The 23,901-nt window shown below is 39.0% G+C and overlaps 2 protein-coding genes across 2 annotated transcripts; both read right to left on the bottom strand.

Moving 5' to 3' along the window:
• Positions 1-1,875: 1,875 nt before the first annotated feature.
• LOC114698372 (keratin-associated protein 8-1) lies at positions 1,876-2,440 on the bottom strand. The gene has a single exon (XM_028877024.2). It carries the CDS (start codon positions 2,399-2,401, stop codon positions 2,216-2,218), a length of 186 nt encoding a protein of 61 aa, XP_028732857.1. The 5' UTR covers positions 2,402-2,440; the 3' UTR covers positions 1,876-2,215.
• A 19,335-nt stretch (positions 2,441-21,775) lies between these two features.
• LOC114698371 (keratin-associated protein 7-1) lies at positions 21,776-22,472 on the bottom strand. Its single transcript, XM_028877023.2, has one exon. The coding sequence runs from the start codon at positions 22,401-22,403 to the stop codon at positions 22,140-22,142; it is 264 nt and encodes an 87-aa protein (XP_028732856.1). The 5' UTR covers positions 22,404-22,472; the 3' UTR covers positions 21,776-22,139.
• Between the last annotated feature and the right edge of the window lie 1,429 nt (positions 22,473-23,901).

Genomic DNA, 23,901 nt, shown 5'->3' with positions numbered 1-23,901 from the left:
TAGAACAGCCACTAGATATAGAGGTCAGAAAATGGTGGCACACATGCCTTTAATCCTAGCATTCCAGAAGCAAAAATCCATCTGGATCTCTGTAAGTTCAAGGCCACACTGGAAACAGCTAGGCATGGTGACTCACACCTTTAATCCCAGGAACTGATGGCAGAAAGCAGAAAGGTATTTAAGAGGTGAGGATGAGAAACTAGTTGCTGGTTAAGCTTTTAGGCTTTTGAGCAACAGTTCAGCCAAGATCTATTTGGATGAGAACTCAGAGGCATCCAGTCTGAGGAAACGGGATCAGCTGAGGAATTGGTGAGGTGAGGTGGCAGTGGCTTGTTTTGCTTCTCTGGTCACCCCCAATACCTGGCTTCAGGTTTGTTTTTATTAATAAGACTTTTTAAAATTCATGCTCTGTGTGTTGTGTGTGTGTGTGTGTGTGTGTGTGTGTGTGTGTGTGTGTAGAGTAGCCCCCCAAACAGTGTTTCCTTAAACTGTGGATGTCAAGTCCCCTCTAGTATCCCTGAAACCTTAACTAAAAGCTTCAGAATCCCTGGACCTTATCCAGATGTGCACCAAGTCAGAATGCCTGGGGGTGGGGGGTGAGATATGTATGGTTCACATTAGCTATGCAAACTACTCTCCTGCATACTTCTGGCTTAGAGGCTTTCTGGTATCTGTTGAAGCCCACCACCTTATAGCAGTCAGCCATCATTCCAAATCAGTATATTTTTTATTCCAATTACTTGGTCTATTTTTTTAATCTCTCTTACTTGTGGGTTTATCTAAGTCATACTTCTCAGTGATGAGTTAACATTGTGCCTACTAGGATGAAGTGGAGGTTGTATTGGCTGTGATAATGTCCATTGTTGTTTAAAAAAATGATATGCTGCTAGGTATTCTTGGCATTAATATTTGCTGAAAGACATCCATTGGGCAAAATATGGTGGAGAAAATTCTCTTCTGAAGTGATCTCTCCAGCCTTTACATATTTAGGTTAATGATGTGCGGTAAAACCATTTGCAGATATTCAGTAAAAATGCAGAACTCAGTCAAATTCCCCATTGCTGGAAATATTTGTACCATACACAAAATGCTGTCAACAGGAGGATTGAGACATTTTTGACATGTCTTATAAAAGAGCTATTGCTCTCTTCACTACAGGAATAGAAAGAAAGGCTGATGTATCTCCAGAGATACTCATTTGTTATAGCTCATATCTTTTAATAGTGGAGCTCACTATCTGGTATTGATTCTCCAAAGATTAAGAAGCTTCCCATCGTTGTCTCTAACCTGTGTGCCTCTAAGCTATAAAGTAGACATCTAAGATGATTTGATACAGGGGATTTATCACTTCACTTAACAGAATCTCAGACTCCCAAAGGATGTATGTACCTTCTCTATTACTTAATGCTCCAGAGTCCTTAAAGAGGGGACATAGTGCTAAATTCTGCAAGCATTATTCCCTGGGAGAGAGATCACAGTGAGTTTCATCAACACTAACCTGGAATAACTGTGAAAGTTGCTCCTGTGTTGGTTTACTTAGGGACAGGCAGGAATAGTGAGATGGGAGAGAGATGCCAAATGCATCCTTGGCATGAGAGATGTCGGACTCATAAAAATCCTTCTTTGTTGTCTTATTCCAGTCCACCATCTGTGCCGAATTAACTCATGGCATGGGGAAGGATCAGATAAGCAACTTTCCGCAGGATCAGCACCTACCCTCTTGTCAATTTACCCCATAGGATCAAGGATGATTTGCCTCTTCACAACTCCTAAGGCTAAGTGATTAAAAATAAACCTGCTTCCCTCCCCCACTCAACACATCAGAAAATATGCACATACCCAAAAAGGAAGCTCCACTCAAGGAAGGAAACATTATGCAAGCTGAGACAAATTTATTGAGAATTTGACAGACACTTCCACAAGTTCACCATGACAAGGAATCATGAGAGTCTTGAAAAATTCAAAAGCAAAGCATGTCACGATGATTGCCAAGCTTCTGAAAAAGTCCCAAGAAACAGGATCCAGAGAAGGCAGCTTGAGGCATCATCTAGATTTTCAGTTCCTTTGCTTGAGACTCAGTTGTAAGGTCTGAAAAGCAGCTTCTGGGAAGAGGTTGATGAGCAAGTGAGGATGAAAGAAGAAGGTAAAGCTGGAACCTGGGGTGCCACTCAGCCTTCATGAAGAGATGAGTCTATGCCAGGGAGATCACAGCACATCAGTAGAGAGCATATGGCCAGTATCTTCTGTAAGCCCCACAGCCATTGTAGCCATAGCCAAGGCCATAGCCCACTGGAGAGTAGGTGCTACCATAGCCACAGCCAACACTGTACCCCAGAGGGTAGCCGTAGCTGCCCCAGTAGCACCCTGGGAAGACAGAGCCTTCGAAGTCGGTGTAGTACATGATGTGAGGAGTGGAAGGCTTAGGTAGGAGGGGAGTGAGTGTGATGGATTCTCTAGTCTCAGACCGTCTTTATATACCCTGACTAAGGGGTGGGGCTTGAAAAAATACAGGGCCTTCATTTTCATTCTTGACATCAATTTTCATGACACAAAGCTCGTTAATTTGCTGTGCTCTTGCTTAAGAGTCTTTACGAAAGCTTTTGTGTGATATAATGCAACGAGACGATTCCATCAAACAAATTACGTGCCTTCCAAAAGGGGTTATTGCGGGACTTCAAAGCCCTTGGTCTTACCGACCCTATATGTAATTTCAGTAAGCAGGCTTTGTAACGCCAAGAAAGATTCCAATGTTGTTAACTCTAACACAGTCATCTTGTGCTCTGAACTTATACCAGGACTGGTTTGCAGTAGATAGGTATTGGACATTTGAAGTCAAATAATAATTCATGAGTTTGTCTCAAAATAAAAAAAAAAATCAGAGAATTTCTTAGCATTTGCTCGTTTCAAGAATTCTCTCTCTGTCTCTCTCTGTCTCTCTCTGTCTCTTTCTGTCTCTCTGTCTCTCTCTGTCTCTCTTCTCTCTCTCTGTCTCTCTGTCTCACTCTGTCTCTCTCTGTCTCTCTCTGTCTCTCTCTGTGTCTCTCTCTGCCTCTCTCTGCCTCTCTCTGTCTCTCTCTGTCTCTCTCTGTCTCTCTCTGCCTCTCTCTCTCTGTCTCTCTCTGCCCTCTCTGTCTCTCTCTGCCTCTCTCTGTCTCTCTCTGCCTCTCTCTGCCTCTGTCTCTCTCTGTCTCTCTCTGCCTCTCTCTGTCTCTCTCTGCCTCTCTCTGTCTCTCTGCCTCTCTCTGTCTCTCTCTCTCTCCTCTCTCTCTCTCTCTCTCTCTCTCTCTCTCTCTCTCTCTCTCTCTCTCTCTCTCTCAAGGCACTCACCACAGACCTTCCCTCATCTATAGCCAATCAGTGCAGGAAACTAAACTGTGCAGAAAAGTTAATGTTATAGATCCCATCAGAATTGTATCTAATAGTACAGGTCTATATTACCTCTGCAATTAAAAAATGTTAACATCAAAGTATAATTTGTTGATTAATCCTAATACTAAATGTCAAACCAGTGATTTGCTGATCTGATACACTATTTCAGGTAAATATTGAAAGAAATAACATGGCAAAAACAGGGGAAAAATAGAAATTTTTGTCCTAAAATAAGACTATTTTTCTACTAGATCCAATAAAAGCATTTTACCTGAAAAAAAAATGATGATTTTATAAAGTGTCAAGTGATAATATGAAATCACTGTTCCTTCATTTTTAGAATGATTATGTATTCTAGGATGGGAGCCTAGACCGTTCCCCTTTAAATAGAGATTTAGCCTACAAATAAGAACTGGAGGCAGGATCAGATTCATCAAAACTGTTTTGGACTGAACATGACCTGGTAAATCATTCCCCCAATGATTGCATGGAAATTTCCCTTCATGAAACTTTATATGGGACTTAAAGAAAGTACCATAGATGAGGGTACATAGCATGAAAGAGAAAACAGAACAGAGTCAACCTAGATGGTACAGAGCAGACATGTGTTATACACCAGCCCCTAGACTTTACTTAACATCCCAGAAGTGACTCCATTCTATCAGCAGTTAGGGGGCATACGTTCATTCCAAGGACAAAGTGAGACTCTTAGAGAAACTCAAAGCCATCCCAGGGTTCTAACCACTAATTGTTTAATTACAGCAGAGGCAATTTTGAAAACACCTACAGAGTCGCCCCACCACCCTACTTCATAAAGCAAGGGGCTGCCTATGGTGATTCAGAACTTAAAATCAAATCCTTCATGTGATGTACAACTAAAAAGGGCCAGAAAATTACAATTAGTTTCATTGCTACATGGAAAGATACTAGACAGAAAAGCATTCCCTAAAGTATTTAGAATGAGTTATATTATACTGCGACCTTTATCATATTGCTGCATTTAATAACAAAAATGTAGGTGACAATGGGGAAAGAATTAAACAAAAATACATTGTATAGCAAGAAAAAATATTTGAATCAACGCCAAGGTTCAATCATAAAAGCCTAATTAAATACATTCCACTCCCCCACCACCCACCTACCCAATCTGACACATGCTGATTTTTGCCCTTGATGGTATAATATATAGCTTTGTATATGAGTAATAATGGTGAATAAAGAATTTATATTTGCTGTCTTTTTAAACAACCATATGCCCTGCTTAGAAAAAAACACAATACAGAAAATAATGTAAAGAGAAAACTTTAGGGAAATACATTGTTTCTCAACAGGTCATTTTATTTTTTTAAAATAATAAGCAACTCAACCTAATTGAATATATAAAAGCTTTGTTCTGATATGTGATTTTCAAGGAGAATCCATGTTTCACGGAGCCTGAACTTTGTACATATTGAGAGCCTTCCTTGTGAAAAGGAAAACAATATAAACACAAAATCAGGGCAAAGGTAAATCACCACAAAGAACTTAAATGCCAACAAAAACAACAAATGTTAGAAAATCCAGGAGCAAACACTGTTTTTGCTACTTAGCTGCCTGACAAATGTCTCTATTTTTCTTCCCCATAAATGAGCTTCTGGCTCCATCACTTCAAGCTCTTCCCTCTACCTTCCTGGACTCGATGTCATGGAAAAGATACATCCCAAGATATAATCTTTAGCCATGAATGCTCACAGCACATGCTCCAGGTCAGCCGGCAGAGCTGCTGAGAGGAGGATGCTGTTCCTACATGAAGTAGCTTTGATGGACACGTAAGTGGCTGAGAACCACAGCAATCCATTTTTCCAGTCCCAGTTAAGTTTACTTCTCTTTCACTTCTCCTTAGTCAGACCCCGAAACAAATCTCTTTGGACTTCCCAGTGCCTTCCAATGAGGTGTAGGAAACTCCAGAAGGAATCTGAACTAATCCAAACTAATCCGCACTAATCAGCACTAATCCAACCCAAGCACAGCTCAAATGTCACCCCTCAACCTCCTCCTCAACAGACTCATGCCATACGGGGGTCTCAGGAAGAGAAAAACATATTCACATATGCTAGGTTGTCATTTGCATAAAGCTCAGGATGTTTTTCTCATTTAATGGCATTCCTAAAATTATGTGTAATCAATAGCTTTATTTCATTTTTAGTCCTCTTCTTTGATTTAAAATAGTTTAATCTGAATAAAGATGAGGAGGAAATCCTGTTCCTTGCTCTTCTCCAAAGGAAAAAAATATATACATGATTTTCAGAGGAGGAAGCAGTTCAAATGTGTCTAAGTATGATCACCTTCAAATGTAATGGTTCTAGTCAGTATATTAGTTCCTTAAAAATATGATACAATTAGAAGGTAATGTCTTGGGGTTTGCAGTTTTTCTGGTACTGGGAATCAAATTTAGGACCCTGACCGTGTTAGGCAAATGTTTTACTACTGGAGAACATTCTCAGCCCACTAAATGAGCTTTAGTATATAGGACAGTGGTCATTCTAGAATACAAAATTTATCTTTCAATAAGCAAACATGTATTTAAAAAGACAAAAAAATGAACATCTCTTGAATTCCGGGTGATTGTCAAATGCTAGAAATTGTAAAAAGAAACAAAAATGGGTGAGAAATGGTAACTATACTAGAAATTATCAATAAATGAAATTCGTGTTATATATCCTGCTCTAAAAGGACAAAAGGAGAGAATTCTAGCTAAAGTAGTGGAGACCGACCAGCAAAGTTCCATCATGGGAGAATAAATGCATTAACTTTGTCTTGAAACTGGTATTTTACTAGTGAACACAGATAAGGGAAATAGTTGGATCTAGGTAACATTCCAAAAAAATAAATAAACAGTTGAAAGCAAATTCACAGTTGTATAGCTTGATCTGCTTAAGGGTTCCCCTGGCAGTAGGTTCAGAATCCATCTCTGGTGCATGAGCTGGCTTTTTGGAGCCCACTACCTATGGTGGGACACCTCACAGCCTTGAGGCAGGGGGAGGGGCTTGGACCTGCCTCTACTGAATGTATCAGGCTCTGCTGACTCCCCATGGGAGGCCTTACCTTGTTGGAGGAGGAAATGGGGATTGGTTTAGGGGGAGATTGCTGGAGGGGCAGGAAGAGGGAAGAGGGAGATCTGTGATTGGCATGCAAAATGAATAAAAAATTTCTTAATTAAAAAAATTCCCTAAGATGATGTAAAATAATGATAAAGAGGTGCCTTCTGGAAGTCACTAACAGTTCAACGGACTCGTAGATGTAGAAGGATGAATGAAGGCCAGTGCTGAAAAGGCAGTCAGAAAGAACTGCTTTGAATGTCATATGGACATAACAGGGCCATTGCACTCATGGTGATTGATTGCACAAGATGAGGCCAATAAACACCCCAACATGGTAGTGTTCACAAGTCCCTATCCCCAGCCAAGGAACTATTGACAGTTAGTGGCTGCTAGGGGAAAGAGAGTCAGGGCTTTGGGGGTTTTGTTTGTTTTCGTTATTTGGGGGGGATTTGGTCCCCGACCTGGCCAAGTTGGCCATGCTCCAACAGATGGATCCACACAGATAAGTATATAGGTAGCATTTAATGGGTTATAGCATTGCATTCAATGGGTTATAAAATTACATTAATAACATTTTTAAAGGAAAACATAAAGTTACTTTCTTAATCTGCTACCTACAGCCAAAATGTTTAGACAACAAAAAAGTTTTATTATGTTAGGTACAGGCACACACACACACACACACACACACACACACACACACACACTTCAAAAGATTTCAATACAATAACGTGAGAATAAATAGCAGGGTATTATATCCCTGTCTTTTCCCCATCACCATGCACACATATACATACACCAACCAAAATTAGCTATCTACAAATTGTATTAGAATAATTCAGGAGACTATTTAAGAACCTTTGGCAACATGTTAGAGACAAAACCCTGAGGGTAAAGAGGTAAAAAGATTAGAAACGCCCATCACTTTACTAAACCAGCATGGTTTCTAATTACAATCTAAATATTTGTCATTATGCCCAGAAATAAGTGTACTCCTAACCCTTTATCAAAGGAACTTCTCTTTGCAACAGAAACCATTATAGGAAAATGTAACCAATCAAAATGCAGAGTTGTGGAGCCCAGCCCAAGTGATACCTCTACAACACAATTCCCGAACCTAAGGCTCAGGAATCATTTTGGAAGCTGGAGTGGAAAGACTGTAAAAGCCAGAGGACCAGGGAACTTGCTGTGAGATTGTGTCTCCTAGCAGTTTTAGAAGCTACACCCATAAAGTCTCACCAACATAGTTTCTTAAACATGAGCTGAACAGGAAACCACCAATAGATGAGCTAGCATGGAAGGAAGAAGTCCATGAGGCCCCAAAATAGTACACAAAGAATTACAGAGATCTAAGGAATACTGGGAATGACAGAAATAGTCTTCCCCAGGGAAGAGTACACTAATTGGTAATTCCATACCAAGTGATCAGCCATGAAATTGCATATAAATAAGTAACATTAAACAGACTGAGCAGATTGTATGTATATATTTTAATACATACATGTATGTGTATATATATATATACTTACGACAAAGAAAACAGGGCTATAAATTAGATAGAGAACAAGGGAGGGTATATAAGAAAGTCTGGAGGGAAAGAAAGGAAAGAGGAAATGATGTAATTATAATCTCAAAAGTAAAAAAAAATTTAAATGAAAATAAACTAAAAAATGAAAACCAATACTGAAAAATAAAAGAGTAAAAGCAATAGTTTTGTTTTGTTCATTGCATCCCATCCCCTCAACTTGCACAATTCAAGACCGGGAGACAACTTCCAAGCCTCTGGGATGCTGTCATGGGAAGGCAGGTGAAGTGAATTCAGAGGCCACAGCCCCTCAAAGGGCTTGCTGTAGTGCTGACTCACTACATCACTGGGGAGACATCCAGAAACAGCTGGGAACAAAGGAAGCCAAGAACTGTCAAAATCGGTGACTTGGCACCTTCTACTAAGGCTCCCAGTGACCTGCTTTTCAATGACCTTAGCAGCCTTCACCAATGGGATAATTTCAAATGGTCTGTTGCCAAGAAATACAAGAAATGCTAAAGGGAGTTTTCCAGCATAAATCAAAGGATATTAATTATAAATATGAAAACATATGAAGGTATAAGACTACCTGGTAAAACATAGCACACTGTTCAATTCAGAGCACTCTAGTATTACAAGTGTGGTAATGGTATTATAACTCTGAGGTAGAGGTTAAAAATATAAAAATGTTACAAAGAACTTTAGCCACATAATTTGCAGTGGTTATGCAATATGAAAAGTTATAAATATTTACATCAAAAACATAAAAGGAGAGGAAAGATGCCAAGCATTTGTGTAAGATCAAAGTTTTAATGCCAGTTAAATATTGTTTTATGTAACCCTCCTAACACAAAAGAGTACCTACAGAAAAGTGTACTTACAGAAAAAGAAGGAAGGAAGAATCAAAGCAAGAAAACAAACATTAGGGAACAGATGAGCCAGAAATGAACGAAGAACCTATAAAACAGACAGAAAGCAGTCCCTAGGCAATTGTAACAATTGTGTTAAATGTAAAGGGATTAAACTCCAACCAAAAGACACAGAAAAGCTGAATGAATACCAAGCAAGACCCAAGTATTTACTATCTACAAGAGAGTCTCTTTACTTCTAAGAAGACAGTTGGACTGAAAATAAGAGATGAAAATAAGCAAGTGGAAAACACAGGGAATAGAAACACAGTAAACACTGCTTAAGCTAAGAACTGTGACATGAAAGGAAGTCCAGCTGTGTTAAAAAGAGGAAATTAATTAAGATATTTAGTGCTCATTAATACATCTATACACAACGTAAGAGCTCTTAAATATATAAAGGAAATATTAACAGATCCAAAGGGAGAAATAGGTGTCAATATAATCACAGTAGAAAACTTTTAAAATTCCATTTCAACAGTGAGCAGACCATTTGAGTGGGAAACCAATGAGGAACCATCAGATATAAACTCTTCTTTAGACCAAATGGACTAACAGGCATATGCTGGACTCCATTTAGCAGCAGCAGAATAGAATTTGCTCGCAAGCACACACAGGGCATTCTCTGGAGCAAATCAACTGTTAGGACTCAAAGCAAGTTTTAGCAACCTTGGGATGACTCAAATTATATTAATTAATTTTCCATTAGCAGTAGTATACAATTAGAAATTGATGATGGAAGAAAATTGAGATAAAAAAATCACAAATAGGTGAAAATTAAGTATGCCCTCTTCCACTGAGACAGTGACATTAGAAACAATAAAAATGTGAGATACAACAAACAGATTAGTAAGAGAAAAGTTTATAGAAATAAACTCTACATTAAAAAACACAAATCAGGGCGTTGTGCGCACGCCTTTATCCACATCGGAGCAGAGCAGGCGATGTTGTGAGTTCGAGCCAGGCTACAATGAGTCCAGAAAGCGCAAAGCTACACAGAGAAACCCTGTCTCGAAAAACCAAAAAAAAAAAACACAAATCAACTTCATATATCAAGGAATGAGAAAATCAAACTAAGCACAAAGTTGGTAGAAGAAAGGAAATAATGTTTGAAGTATAAGTAAATGAAGTCATGTAGAAACATCAATGAAATGTTTTTATAAGATAAAACTGAAAGATCTTTGTCTCGACAATAAAAGAGAAGATTTACATAAAATGAAAAATGCAAGAAAAGTTATTATGACTGATAACACAGAAATATGGAATCCTAAAAACTGCTATGAACAATTATAGGTCAAAAGATTGCATAATCTATAAGGAGTATGTTAATTCCTATGGCATGTGATCTAACAAAAATAGGGAAGAAAGACAAACATGAATACTTCAATAATGAAAAATGAGAGCAAATCATAGTAAAATATCTCCCCCAAAAAATGATATACAGAAGAAGATGACTTCATTCTTGAAGAACAGTGGACAGCAAGGCTTTTCAAACTCTCCCCAAAACTCTCAAACTCTCCCCCAAACTGAAGTGGAAGGAATGTTTCCACACTCATTTATCAAAGCCAGTGTCACCCTGACAGGGAAGCCAGGAAAGGTTCCACATGCCATGAAAATTATAAACCAATGTGCACAAAAGTGTAACTACTCAGTGAAGTCCTAGAAAATTCAGTTCAACAGCTTTATACAAACATCATATACCAGAGGACAGAAATGGCTCCATTTACACAAATCAATATATGTGGTATATGCCATTAGTAAGTGAAGATTGAGGTCACTTGACCATCTTAACAGATGTTGAAAATAAATCTGACAATGATCAACAGCTTTTAATGGTAAAATCATAAATAAATAAATTCCTAACAACTTACAGAAGGAATGCACTTGAATAAAACAGAAAAATAAGTTAATAGCACTCTTAGAAAACAAAAAGTATTTCAGTAATATCTACTACTCATAGAATAAAAACTATAACTTCTTGTTTATGGTTATAGAAAAGCCTCTAATTTATACTACTTAAGATGTCTTGTGTTTGAGCAAGGCATGGAGGTATGCACCTTTAACCCCAGCATTCACAGAGGCAGAGACAGGCTAGTCTCTGGGAGTTGGAGGCCATCTGGTCTACAGAGTTAGTTCCAGCCAGCCAGGCCTGCGTAGTGATCTCACTCAGAGAGAGAGAGAGAGAGAGAGAGAGAGAGAGAGAGAGAGAGAGAGAGAGAGAGAGAGAGAGAGAGAAACAGAATTTTCCCTGTGTTTTAGTCCTTCAGACCTTCCATGCATCTGCTCATTCTCAAGATTTGGCACATGGTGTTTGCTCTGTGAGGAACTGTTTTTATCTCTGCAACCTTCAGATACCAACTCGGTCACTTCCTTTGATATACTTTTCCAGCCCCCTCAGCTAGCATTTACATACAGTCTCACATCAGACTTCCATCTTTCTGACACATGAGTTACTTATCACAGCCACCACTTAAGCATTACTGGTGGACCTAACATCTACCTGCTTATTTCAATCAGAACAAAAGTAATGTTTTTAATTACCATGGATTTCCTTGTGTCTGGATCTCTACTGGCCTCAGTGCAGGTTTTTCAGTAAATATTAATTGAATTAATTCATGAAAGAATAGGCTAGGCCTAAGTGGGCCATTCACTTGCTGTGAAAATGTAGGCAAATTACTTTTTAGGGCTCAAGTTTCTCAACTGAAAAATGAGATGAGCTGACCTCCTGGGACTTCTCACTTTATGCACTGTATGAGTCTCCCATCACAGTCACAGACAAGCCAAGATTACAATTCAACCTTCTGTCATTATAAGTTGTTCACTTAGGCATGTCACTATGGGATGTGCTTTAGCTCACCTCATTACGATCCTGCGAAGACCAACTAATGAACTCCCACCTCCCTTTCCTTTAACAGAGAAAGCAGTGATGTGAAGAGCAGAGAAGAATTGCTAAAACCATACCATGCATATTATAGCACAAGAGCACCATCATAGTTTTAAAATGCTAGCCTGCCTAAGCATCTCCCAAGATGCTGTTTAGAAATGAATGTTTCTCAGTTCTATTTCTGTGTATTCGGCTTCTATGGGTGTGGATTAAAACCAAGAAAGCCTCCTTCTTATTGGACACCAGGTGATTCTCATCAAGGTGGCATTTGGTTATACCTAGAGGGAGTCACAGTTCCCTGTGGTAAGGTATCTGAAGACACCCTCTCTAACAAAATGTAAAATAGTGAAGGACTAAAAAGAAATATAGTCATACCAGGCATATTAAGGAGAGGTGATTTGATTTACAGCAAGTTTAGTCTCCTCGGGATGTTTACAATGTCTAGAGGCATTTTTGTCAAGACTGGGAGAAAGGAGTGTGTTACTTGGTGTACAATGGGTAGAAGCTATAGCTCCTTCAAACTGTCCTGAAATGTGCAGGGCCACTCTCTTCAACAAGACTTATCTGGCTCAAATGTCAATAGAACTGAAGTCAAAGTGCCATCAAGCGAAATATAACTGTCAAATCGGGAATGACGCTACACTCCTGTGACCCCAGCGAAGCAGGAGGACCAAGAAGCTAAAGCCATCCTTTGATTTATAGCAATTCAAGGCCAGTTTGGGCTACATGAGACTCTCTCTGTCTTTCTATCTCTCTCCTCTCTCTCTCTCTCTCTCTCTCTCTCTCTCTCTCTGTCTGTCTGTCTCTGTGCGTGTGTCTGTGTCTGTGTGTCTGTGTGTGTCTATATGTGCTACATGAGACTATGATTACTGGGCCATATGCCAAAAATGTGTCAGTTGACTTGATAGGATCAGAAACTGCTGACCAAAACTAGGTGCTAATCTGAGACACCATTTCCATACCTCAGCGCTTTGGGAACTAACCACATTGGTGAGGCTAGTTCATTAATTATTCAGCAAGAGCTTCATTAGTAAAGCTTACTATTTGATGTAGAAGTTCTGTGGTTTTCTTAAGAAATAACACACCACCACAACAATGCCTGGGTGTGAAATAAGACTCCCTGACTCCTGCGTGCAGCAGAGAGGGGACACCTCACATGTGATTCATACCAACATGAAAAAGGTATTTCAATGAAGGCACAGCTTTTCTTTTTTGGCTGCAAGCTTTTTATCATGAGTAACTTAAGATTGTCTCTCTTTACATCCATCTTATTCTTAGATGGAACTGGGAGAGCTAAGGTCTTCTTCTGTGGGATAAATGTGGTACTTGAGCCAGACACTGAAAATGAATGTAAAGCTAGACCCACAAGCTGAGTTAGTTAGCAAGGTTGTTTGAAATATTCTAAGATAGGCTCACTTTTGAATGCAGTTTGACATTAACTAACCATTCATCGGCCTCTGGAAAGCATATGAAGTATCCTCTCTCAGGATTCTTCAGACAATGGCCATATACTCAGCAAACAAGTACAATGGTAAGCTCTGTCAACTGCCAGCATCATTCCTTCATAACCTGCACTGGCCAAAATGCATTATGGAAATAAATTTATAATCTAACTTTGAAAACTAAGATCATAACTATATGCCAAAGCTTCTCTTACAATTTAAGATTGTAATTTAGAGAGCATTGGGTTAGTAAAGTGCTGCCATGCAAGCATGACTAGCTGAGGTTAGCTCCAAAACCCATAGGAAAGCTGGACATGGTCTCTTGTGCTTGTCATCACAGAACAGAGGAAGCACGGAGACAGATCGATCCCCAGAGCTCGTTCTATAGCCACCATAGACTACCTGACTAATTCCAATGAGACTTTGTCTTACAAAACAAGGTAATAAATGCTCCTGAGGACTGGCAACTGAGGTCGACTTCTGGCCTTCACATACCTGTACACATATACACACCTATACACACACACACACACACACACACACCACACACATCTGTACACACACATCTATACACACACTCCTGTAATACACACACACACACACACACACACACACACACACACACACACACACACACACTTGAACTGTTCATAAGGAAAGACTTGACAGTACTGAAGCTGCATTCTAGTGTCTTAAACATAGAAGCTTCCAACTAGAAATAATAAGTTATTCATGGAGAAAAGATTCCCAAGATAGGAGCATGGTTAGAAAGGCACAAGAAAATAAACTGTATATAATAGAGCAAATGGCATTCTCAAAGATAATGTCAGAAGGCTGAGAGACAAGGCACTAAAATGAAATTGTTGTCTAAGAAACAACATCATATTTTTAGAGACAACAATAGTTAATGTGCTTAGAGGTCTTGTAGAATACCCAAAGAGCCTCCTGCCTAGCAAGACTTAGAACCAAAAAATGTTTTCTTTTATTTAATACATGGCTCTCCTGTTCCAACTACAAATGGCACTCCTATACTCTCCATGGAAATGAATAACATGATCTAGTTTTTCCTGTAATAGCAATAAAAACAGAACAAAAGTATAATAAAAATAATTTCTGAGAAGAAAATTATCTTTTTGATGAACATGGTAATGCATACACCAGTACTTTAAGAATCAACAGTGAGATGTGTCTTCCTCTCTCCTGCCTTTGGAATGAAAAATCAATAAGAAAGGGCCAGTGCTCAAATTTTATGTGCACACAAATCACCTGAGAATCTTGTTAAAGTGGAAAGTCCAATTTTACAGCAGAGGCTCCCAAGATGCTGCACTGGACAAGTGTGATGTCTATTTTTCTTGCCACTAGACTAAATTGCAAGTAGCAATGGATTTGACTTTTTCTATAAAGTTTTAAACAATTAAATTGCTTCAACTAACATTTAGTAAGGGTATAAAATGATTATGAGTATAACACGATGCTTGTCCTGGAGGAATTTACAAAGTGCACATCACATTGAGAGAATCAGAGTTGTCCAGTAATGGAGGCACTGGTAGGGGAAAGGTCACTAAGAGCCCTACAACACGGATGGTCAAATGGAGCATCCATTCCTTTCTTCCCATGCACAAACTTCAAGACTCCAAATCAAATGAGGCCACTCTTAGACAATGAAAGTCAGCATTTCCATTCCCTTCTATCTATGCACAGCCTTCAGAGCTCAAATGAGACCAGGTCACCCTGAGACAGTGGGAATGGGAGTAATAACCCCCTTCTTCCCATAAGCAGCCTTTAGAACTCCAGGTCAGATGAGGTCAGTATGAAACAATGAGAGAGTAGCACGAACCTAGCAAGGACCTTTCTATAATCATCCCTAAAAACAAAGAAAAGCAAGAACATCATGTCAAACACAGCAATGATTACACCACTTGGCTGTGAGCTTTGTTCTACCTCTTAAATAAAAATTATTAACACAACCAATTACAGGCTCAAGTTCACTTGCAGACAGTACCTGAGGTAGGCAGAGTAATGGTTTCTCAAGAGAGCAAGGACTCTAATTCCTACAAATATGCTTATCACACAGGAAATTAAGGTTGGCAACAGGCTGGCCTTGAGATGGGGATGTTATTGCACTTTATCTAGGTTGCTTCAGATGGAATAACAAGAATATTTGTAAGTGTAAGGAGACAGAGAGTCCAGTGTTAGGATCTTGGAGTGATTTACAGCTCTCTTTTAATAAGGGTGGAGATGTACAAGCTGAGAATGTTAGACGCCCTACACAAACTGGAAAATCAAGGAATCAACTATCTTCTAGGAACTCTGAAATGAATATTAACTTTTCAGTGACTTGATCTCTGAGTCCAGGAAAAATCATTTTCAAATCCTGACCTCTGGAGCTGTGAGAAAATGAACCTGTGTTGTCTTAAGTTGTTAAATTTGTGGCAGTTACAAGGGAAATATGAAACTATTTTCTAGTCCAAGTGGTACCCCTCTTTCTTTAACATCCTCCAGACCACCTAATCCAAGTCCAAACTCTATAACAATCCCCTGAAGACATCTTCCCATATAGACACCCTGCAGTTCTTATGTTATGTGGTCTTCTACTGCAGCAACAAGTTAATACATCCAATTTCATCTGAAAAAAAAGTATATTCCTGCAGCTGGGAGACTGACTCGGTGCAATAAAAACAATAATAATAAACTGAGCTCTAACTTCTCAACTGAAACAGGGGAAGTTACTAGAGGTTGAGTATGACCTTCTGAAGGCTCTGTAGGAATTTTCTAGAAGAGGGTATAGGAGAACAAAGAATTATGAAACTCCCCATTTCAGGATGTGGAATATGGAACCTTTATCTAGAATCTTTAGCCTAGAGAAAAGATTGGGCTTTTGTGTGCTTCTGATTGCTCTTTTTCCTTAAAACTATAAGGAAAATTTAAAAAACACAAACAACTTATGAGAACTAGCTACATGATTTTCCTTATATATTTAACTTATTCTGTGTATCCATTGAAGAGGGATTAGGACTTCCAGGCAGAATAGATCTACAGCTGGGGTAAGGATCTACATAAGAAATGGTGAAGTGTTAAAGGAACAGAAACATTAGGAACAAAGATCAGACAGCACTTCTTAGACATAATGAGAAGGAATTACCACAGGAGTTGGCACGGAGATTAAAAATGGAGATGAATAATTATTTAAATTGCCCCTTTCTGAATGAATCCAAGGAGACGTGGATTGAGGGGGGGGCAGAAGGGAGGTGGAGATAGCGAGTGGGAGGAGAGGATGTAAAATAAATTAATGAATGATAAATAAATAAATAAATAAATAAATAAATAAATAAATAAATAGAAATGTTTTTCAAGCATATGACCATCTTGAAAAGATATTGATAGTGTCAGTTAGGGGCCAATTGACAAGTATAGAGCTAAGGTTTTTCTTCTCTAATTAATTACAGAATAGTGGGCATGTGGGGCAGCAGACGACTTCATTTTGGTATGTTAGTTCAAGACTTGTTTGCCCATTTGCTTAATATTTAGCCATTGGGACACGTTAATCGCTAGCAATTTCTTCAAATGAAGCCAGTTTCCTAAGATACTTGTCAGATTTAAATACAATTCTATTCACGCAATTTATAAGCCATAAACCATATTGTACAATGCATGATACTGTTATTGACCCAGAAAGAATGGCCGTGACAGTATCAATCAGGAGGGAGTAGATTTCTGCATGGAGGTAAGAAGGGAAAAAGAGAAAAGAAGAAACAGCAGCACAGCTTTTTTCCCTTAGTACTTGCCTAACATCTTCAGATACCATGAGCGCTCAGCCTCGGGGAGGAGGGTCCTAGGTCAATTCCAGCTTGATTCCTCCAAGTCCTGTTTCTGAAGTGCACACTGTCCTCAGCAATTGGAGACTTGACTTTAAGTTCTAGAAGGAAGCCAAGGGCAATGCCTTTATTGATTCTGGAATCTTGCGGATCCCCCCTGACCAACAACTCAAAGAGAGGATTCCCATGTCTGGCACTGGTATTTTTGTTAAATACTCTATGACTTTGGAAAGAGCATTATGGAACTAGAAAATGTATTGAATGAGTTTGTCCAGACCCCAAAAAAACAAATGTCATGTGTTCTTTCTTATTTATGGATCTTATCTCTGAATCTTTAGATTTAAATATATAACCTAGGAGTAAATAAAGAAACCAGGAAAGTAAAAGGGGACCATTAGGATGGAAGACCTCTAGAGAAAGTGTAGGAAGACACAGATGCTATGAGAGGAAAAATAGGAAAATGGGAGACTTTAACTGGGGTAGCAGGTGGAGAGTACTAAAGAAATCCACAACTGCTTAAAAATGAGAGAATAATGGACCATGAGTGTCCAACTCCAATTGATACACCTAAGTCTCTGGGAACTTCCAAAAGATCTTAAGAGTCAGAGAACTGGAGTCTCTGCAACAAGATAGTGTCTTCTATATGTTACAGAGAAGCCACACTCAGGAAATATCAACAGTATGGTTACACAGAAAAGTGCATACTCTAGTATGGATGGGGGAAATCTCACAACGCTCCATCCCTAGATGAAAAGCTCTAAGGCAGTTAATGGCTGCTGAGACAGAGAACCAGTTTCTCTGGAGACCAACCTCTAATCAGTTATCTAGTACCAAGCTGTCAGCCCCAAATATACATATACATAATAAAATTAATTATATTAAATATTTTTAAAGACTCACAGAGAGAGGGGGAGAACCCAAAGATGAAGAGTAAACAAATATTCCCTTCAAATCCTGAGACAACACCAAAAATGCTAGGATTAGAGCAGAAACAATGACAAGGTAGTAAAAAAGAAATCCAGCAAAAGACTGTGAAAGGAAATTAACAGAGTCACTAGTGACCTGTGCTTTACAGTCTGTTGTTTGGAGAACACTACCTCTTCCAGGCGGAAGGTCGGTGCCTTTCACAATAAAATGAATCTTGCTCATCAGTGAGTTCTGTCCCTATGCATACACTTCCAGCGCATCTTAAGAGCCTGTCATTCTTAAATAAGAGAGGATTGTGTACAATTGTAAGGACGATTGTTTTAGCATATTATTATTATATTGCTTTAGCATATTCTCCTTATCAATGAGAATATCAACAATGATAGCACAGCAATGGAAACACTTAACATAGATATTTACTTTCTAAATTCATCCCTACTAAAAGAACTCAGGGATTCTGGGAAAATGCCTATATCCACAACCAGAATAGAAAAGTCCAAGATGAGCCTTTGGACTATTCTGTTGAACCACAAAGAAGCGGAAAAATAGTTCAAGAGTGGCGTGGGCCATTTCCACAAGACATAGGAGCAAACATGAATGGCATTTAATCCTCCATGTCCAGAATACTTTGAATATCAAGTTTAACGACAATATTAATTAATGTAAATAGTTGAATAAAATAAGAAACCGTGAGCCAGTGGCAATATTGATTGAAATTTAAAAAAATAAGCAAACACAATAAATGAAGAGAAGAAAAGCACTTTTATAGTATAACATCAATTAACGAATGCAATAAGGCTTAAAATTATTAAGTCTAAATGGGGAAATAAGTTTATAATGGAGAAACTTGAAAAAAACCTGTTCATATATGATGAACTGACAATATCAACTGAAACTGTATAAGCACACAACACAATACAGCTCTGGTGAGGAGCACAGAGAAGGATACACCTTCATGTCTACGGTGTTTCTACAAGATGCACCATATGAGTAAATAAGAAGGAAAGTCAAAAACATTCAACAAAACCTTTAGTCCACAGTCTTCAAATTGGTTGATGCCAAGAAACACAAAGGCTGGGAACTGGTCCAGACTGAAGAACACTAAAGAGATCTCCATTATACAGGGTTGGGTCCTGAGAGGAAAGGGGGCTACCAGAGACAGTGCCAGACAACTGACTACATTCTGAACAGCGAGTGTGGGCAGAGGGCTGGAGAGAAAGCAATGGATTTGCAAAAGGACGTTGCCTCAATACAAATTGTATAGAGTAACTGTTTGTTTTTAAGGAAACTATTATTGCCCTTTATATATTAGATGGTGGATTTAACATCCTTTCAATGCCTTTCACATGCTAATTAATGAACGCCTGAGGGGAAGGACTGTTTCATCTGTGCCCCTAGAACTAAGGGTGCTGCTCAGTGCTGTCATGGCATGGTGTCTACCAAATGAGTGAATGCCCTCTTGAAGACAGTCAGCTTCCAAGTCAGACTCTACCTACTTGAATGTTTCCATAGTCTCAAAGTGCTAAACACAGTGGCCACAGCCAATACTTTTTAATGCATGAATATATGAAATTTATAATGGACTGTATCATATTTACTCTTATAAAGCAGAAATTTAACAAGTCCATGAACAATTAACTGAGTATATTCTTAGAGTAAGAGCATAATAAATACTTGACATTGTGGTGGTATTGTGTTCCCCAAAATATTGTGTACCCTAGTAAACGTATCTGGGGTCAGAGAACGGAAAAGCCACTAGATACTTAGGATAGGCAGTGGTAGCACATGCCTTTAATCCCAGAAAGCAAGCCTTTAATCCCAGGGAGTGATGGCAGATAACAACCAGGAACTAGAAGCATTTGGCTGGTTAAGCTTTTAGGTTTTGAGCAGCACAGTTCAGCTGAGAGCCATTCGGATATGAGGACACAGAGGCTTCCAGTCTGAGGAAACAAGACCAGCTGAGAAGTTGGCCAGGTGAGGTTAGCTGTGGCTTGTTCTGTCTCTCTGACCTTCCAGTGTTCACCCCAATACCTGACTTGGGTTTGATTTTATTAATAAGACTCTTTAAGATTCATGCTACATGACATATGAGTGAATGACCCTTAATTCAGAACATAATCTGAAGACAAGACAGGGAGTATTCTGTCAATGCAGACCATACACCATCTCAAGTGCTCTTGATGGTAACTATCATTCCAGAGAGTAAAAGCTTCATTTTTATTACTAGATAGATGTATAATCAGAGGTGAAGAAGTTGAAGAAAACAAAACCCATTTATTAAAAATGGAAAATATACTATATGATTTCAGCAGTTGGCTTTGCTTTATTGATAGCATCTTATGGGTCCCTAAATACAGAGTTTCTTAGCTCAATCCATTTAATTATAATTCACCCACCAGTCTGTGGTATTCAGGTCACACAAAAACAAAGATTATAGATACTAGGAGAATAATGAATCCAAACTGAACTATTTCAGTAATTAAAGGAAGCATTTTGTTTTTACTTTTTTAGTATGCAATATTTTGTCTATGTTCATAATCGACACAGAGAAATAACAACTGCAGTATGTTTGGATTAAGTGTGGGACATTTTCCTTCTCTCTTTTACATGTATTTTTATTAGATCTTTGAAAGTTTCATACAATGTGTTTAATCATATTCATACCCTCTCCCCCAACTCCATTTCTCTTTCCTTACCCACCCAACATTTTTGGGTCTTTTTGTTTTTGTTTGTTTTAGTTTTGTTGTTTTGTTTTGACTACTACAAGGCTAGTTAGAGATTCCCAAATGTTCTTGGATGTGTTGTCTTCTTCCATTATGTGCTCAACTGACCAGGGGCGACACTTAAACTTTCTCTCCCTCTCCCAGAAGCTAACATTGTCACTATCCTTACATTTTGGGTGGGATTTTATGCCCAGCTCCCATTTACATGATGAGATTTTCTCTGGCTTGGGCTTGAACAAGTATTGTGCATGCTGTCACAACCACTGTGAGTTGATAAGCACAGCTGCCTTGTTGTGTCCAAAAAACACTGTCTCCTTAGAGTCCTCACCTGCCTCTGGATCTTGCACTCATTCTGTCTGCTCTTCCACAGTGGTCCCTGAGCCTTGGTCAGAGAATATTCAGTATATATGTCCCATTTAGGCTAAGCATTCTAGGGTCTTTCATTCTCTGCACCTTGGCCAGTTTTAAGTCTTTGTATTAATCACCATCTACTGCAAGTAGAAGCTTCTCTGATGGGTGTTGAGAGATGCATTGATCTATGAGTATAACAGTATCATTAGGATTCAGTTTAATACTAAATCCATTTAGTAAAATGATAGTAGGTTCTCTCCTCCCCACCCACCAAGATTTTGGCCCAATAACAGTGCCAGGTGTGAGTTTCATCTTGTGGAGTGGAACTTCCATCCAATCAGAAAGTGGCTCTTTCTCCCTTGATGTTTGTACCACTTTTGTACTAGTGGGTTACTTTCTTTGGAGTTTTTGGCCTGCGAGGACTTACAGACCCACAAACATCTCCATGTGTTGCCATTGCTTTTGGTTACCCTCCAGTACTTATTTGATGGTAAGACCCTAATGCTGAAGACACCATATACTTGGGTCATAGAACATGAAGAAATCAAGCTGGGACTGACCTGGAAGCTTCACTACTACTGGATAGCTTTCACAGTCCTGAAAGGTACTATGCACACTACTGGAGGAGAAAAGTGACCATCAGTCATACCCACCCGTAAACTTTAGTTAAAATCAGCCATTAGAGATTGAAATGGTTGATGAATTTAAGAACATACAAAACACAGTCAAATAAAAGGCCAGAACAAAAGTATGCATGCTGAATGAAATAGATTTATTGAGAGACTAACAGTAAAACCCTGCCCAAACACTCCAATTAGAAATACGTTTAGGTTGATGCAGTTTAATATATGAGCAGAACAGCCTGGGAGGTAAGCTGCCTCCTGCACTGCTAGATTTCAGTCTTTTGTAAAAAGCTTTGTCTTGCTTTCTTTAGCTGTAGATGAGTTTCAGTGTGGCACTGGAATCATGTTCAGCATCACTGAAGAGCCATATCATTGTAAGTTGTCTGTATCTTCCAAGCACATGGGAGGCTGGACAACAGACATTGTTTTTCAGGTTGTTCCTTATGAAGATAACTGGTTGAGGGTCCTGTAGTCTTCAGAGTCATTGGTCCATCAGTAGGTGCTGTAGCCGAAGCCAGAGCCAGAGCCCCATGGCCTGTAGAGGCTGCTGCCATAGCAACAGCCTGGATTTTGGTAGTTACTAATGCCGCCATAACAGAAGTTACGGGAGCTATAGATGGTTCCACAGCCATGGTTCAGGGGAGAACCCAGAGGCACAACACAGTTCAGGGGAGTGGCTCTGTAGGTCCCGTGGAAGTTGGTTCCATAGCAAGGGTAACCTGGGAAATAGTTTCCACAGCAGAAATAGCGAGTCATGGTGGCAGATGTGGAGAGAGATTTGGAGAGACTGTGAAGAACAAGTTACCCAAGTGTGAATGAAGCATCTCTCCCACACTGGACTTTTTATACCTTGAGTTGGTGGACATGACACACCAGTCACTGCACACCTTCCCACAAATTTGCATAAATAAACCTATTATTTTTCTAATAAAATGGGCATAAAGAAACCCACAGACTCTTTGGCCACATTTTTGTTGGCTTTTCTGTTTACAAAGGAATGTGTGATATCTTCAAAGCCAATGACCATCCTCGACACACCACTGAATTCTTTTCATCAGTTTAACTACTATCCTGATTGCGTCATTTGAGGCTCTAAGTCTTCTGCTTATGAACTCCTCCCAGTTGACATAACTAGGCTGAAAAAGCTTTGGCAATAAAATCAACACTCACACCAAGACATGACCACCCTCTGAGATCTTTGACTCCTGGGTAAAATCATTCTGAAACAGTATACAGAAACACTATAAACCCCCATGAAACTCACTTCCTGTATCATTACAAAACATTGGTACTTGGAAACAGAGGGGTTTTTTGTTTGTTTGTTTTGGGGTTTTTTTGTTTGTTTGTTTGTTTTTTGTTTGTTTTTTTTTTGATGGTGGAGAACATCATTCAAACTAGGTAAAAGTTGTGGCTGAAGAGTGCTGTGAATATACACTAAATTGCTGGCTTTAAAGTAACTTGTTTTGTTTTATATAAATTCATCTCAATACTTTAATTTTCAAGAGCATTACTATAAAAATCATCTGAACAATTTTTTTTTTAAAAAAAAAGACATGAAGTAGAGGGGGAGATAGGAAATACATTGGTGGGAGGGCTGAGGAGCTAGAGGGAAAGATATTGTATCCACATATGAGTTTTTAATTAAAAATGAGCAGATCTTTTCATAAAAGCTGTAAGGGCCCTGCATAATAAGATGGCTCAGGAAAATCTACCAGTAATTTTCATCTGTCTCCTTTATGAGCATCTTCCTTGTTAACACATATTTTATTTTTTATGGAGAACATACAACCTTTACTTGTAAGTCATCTTAAACGTTGCCAAACTATCTTGTGGTGGTGGCGGCGTGCTGGCACTGAGTGGAATGATGCCCATTTCAAAGTCACGTTGTATCGCATTTGGTTCTCGGTGGCTGCTAGTAAACCAAGCCTGGGTGCCATGACCCAGTTAAAAAATGTGAGTTCTATTTCAGAATGCAGGATGCCCTCTTCTGCTCCTCACTGTGTTGTTCCTGTGATAAGGGGACTCATACCAAACGTGAGTTTAAAATGCTGAATGTGTACCAATTTAAGCATTTAATAAATAGCTATACTCCCGTGTGAGTGAAAATCTGTATCCATTGAAAGAAAGAGTAACAAAATGCTGGATATAGCTGGGCCTTACGGTGCATGACTGCAACCCTAGTGCCTCGGAGTTCAAAGCCAGCTTTAGCTGCAGAGTGAGACACTCTACATAAACAATGTTGTGCGGATATAGA

This window comes from Peromyscus leucopus, chromosome 12, assembly GCF_004664715.2.
Source record: "Peromyscus leucopus breed LL Stock chromosome 12, UCI_PerLeu_2.1, whole genome shotgun sequence".
In the NCBI taxonomy this organism is placed as follows: Eukaryota; Metazoa; Chordata; class Mammalia; order Rodentia; family Cricetidae; genus Peromyscus; species Peromyscus leucopus.
This window is presented reverse-complemented; position numbering and strand designations above follow the sequence as displayed.

Bases quoted from the DNA above. Each gene is read 5' to 3' on its own strand.
- LOC114698371 (XM_028877023.2), bottom strand. From the start codon at position 22,403: ATGACTCGCTATTTCTGCTGTGGAAACTATTTCCCAGGTTACCCTTGC.
- LOC114698372 (XM_028877024.2), bottom strand. From the start codon at position 2,401: ATGTACTACACCGACTTCGAAGGCTCTGTCTTCCCAGGGTGCTACTGG.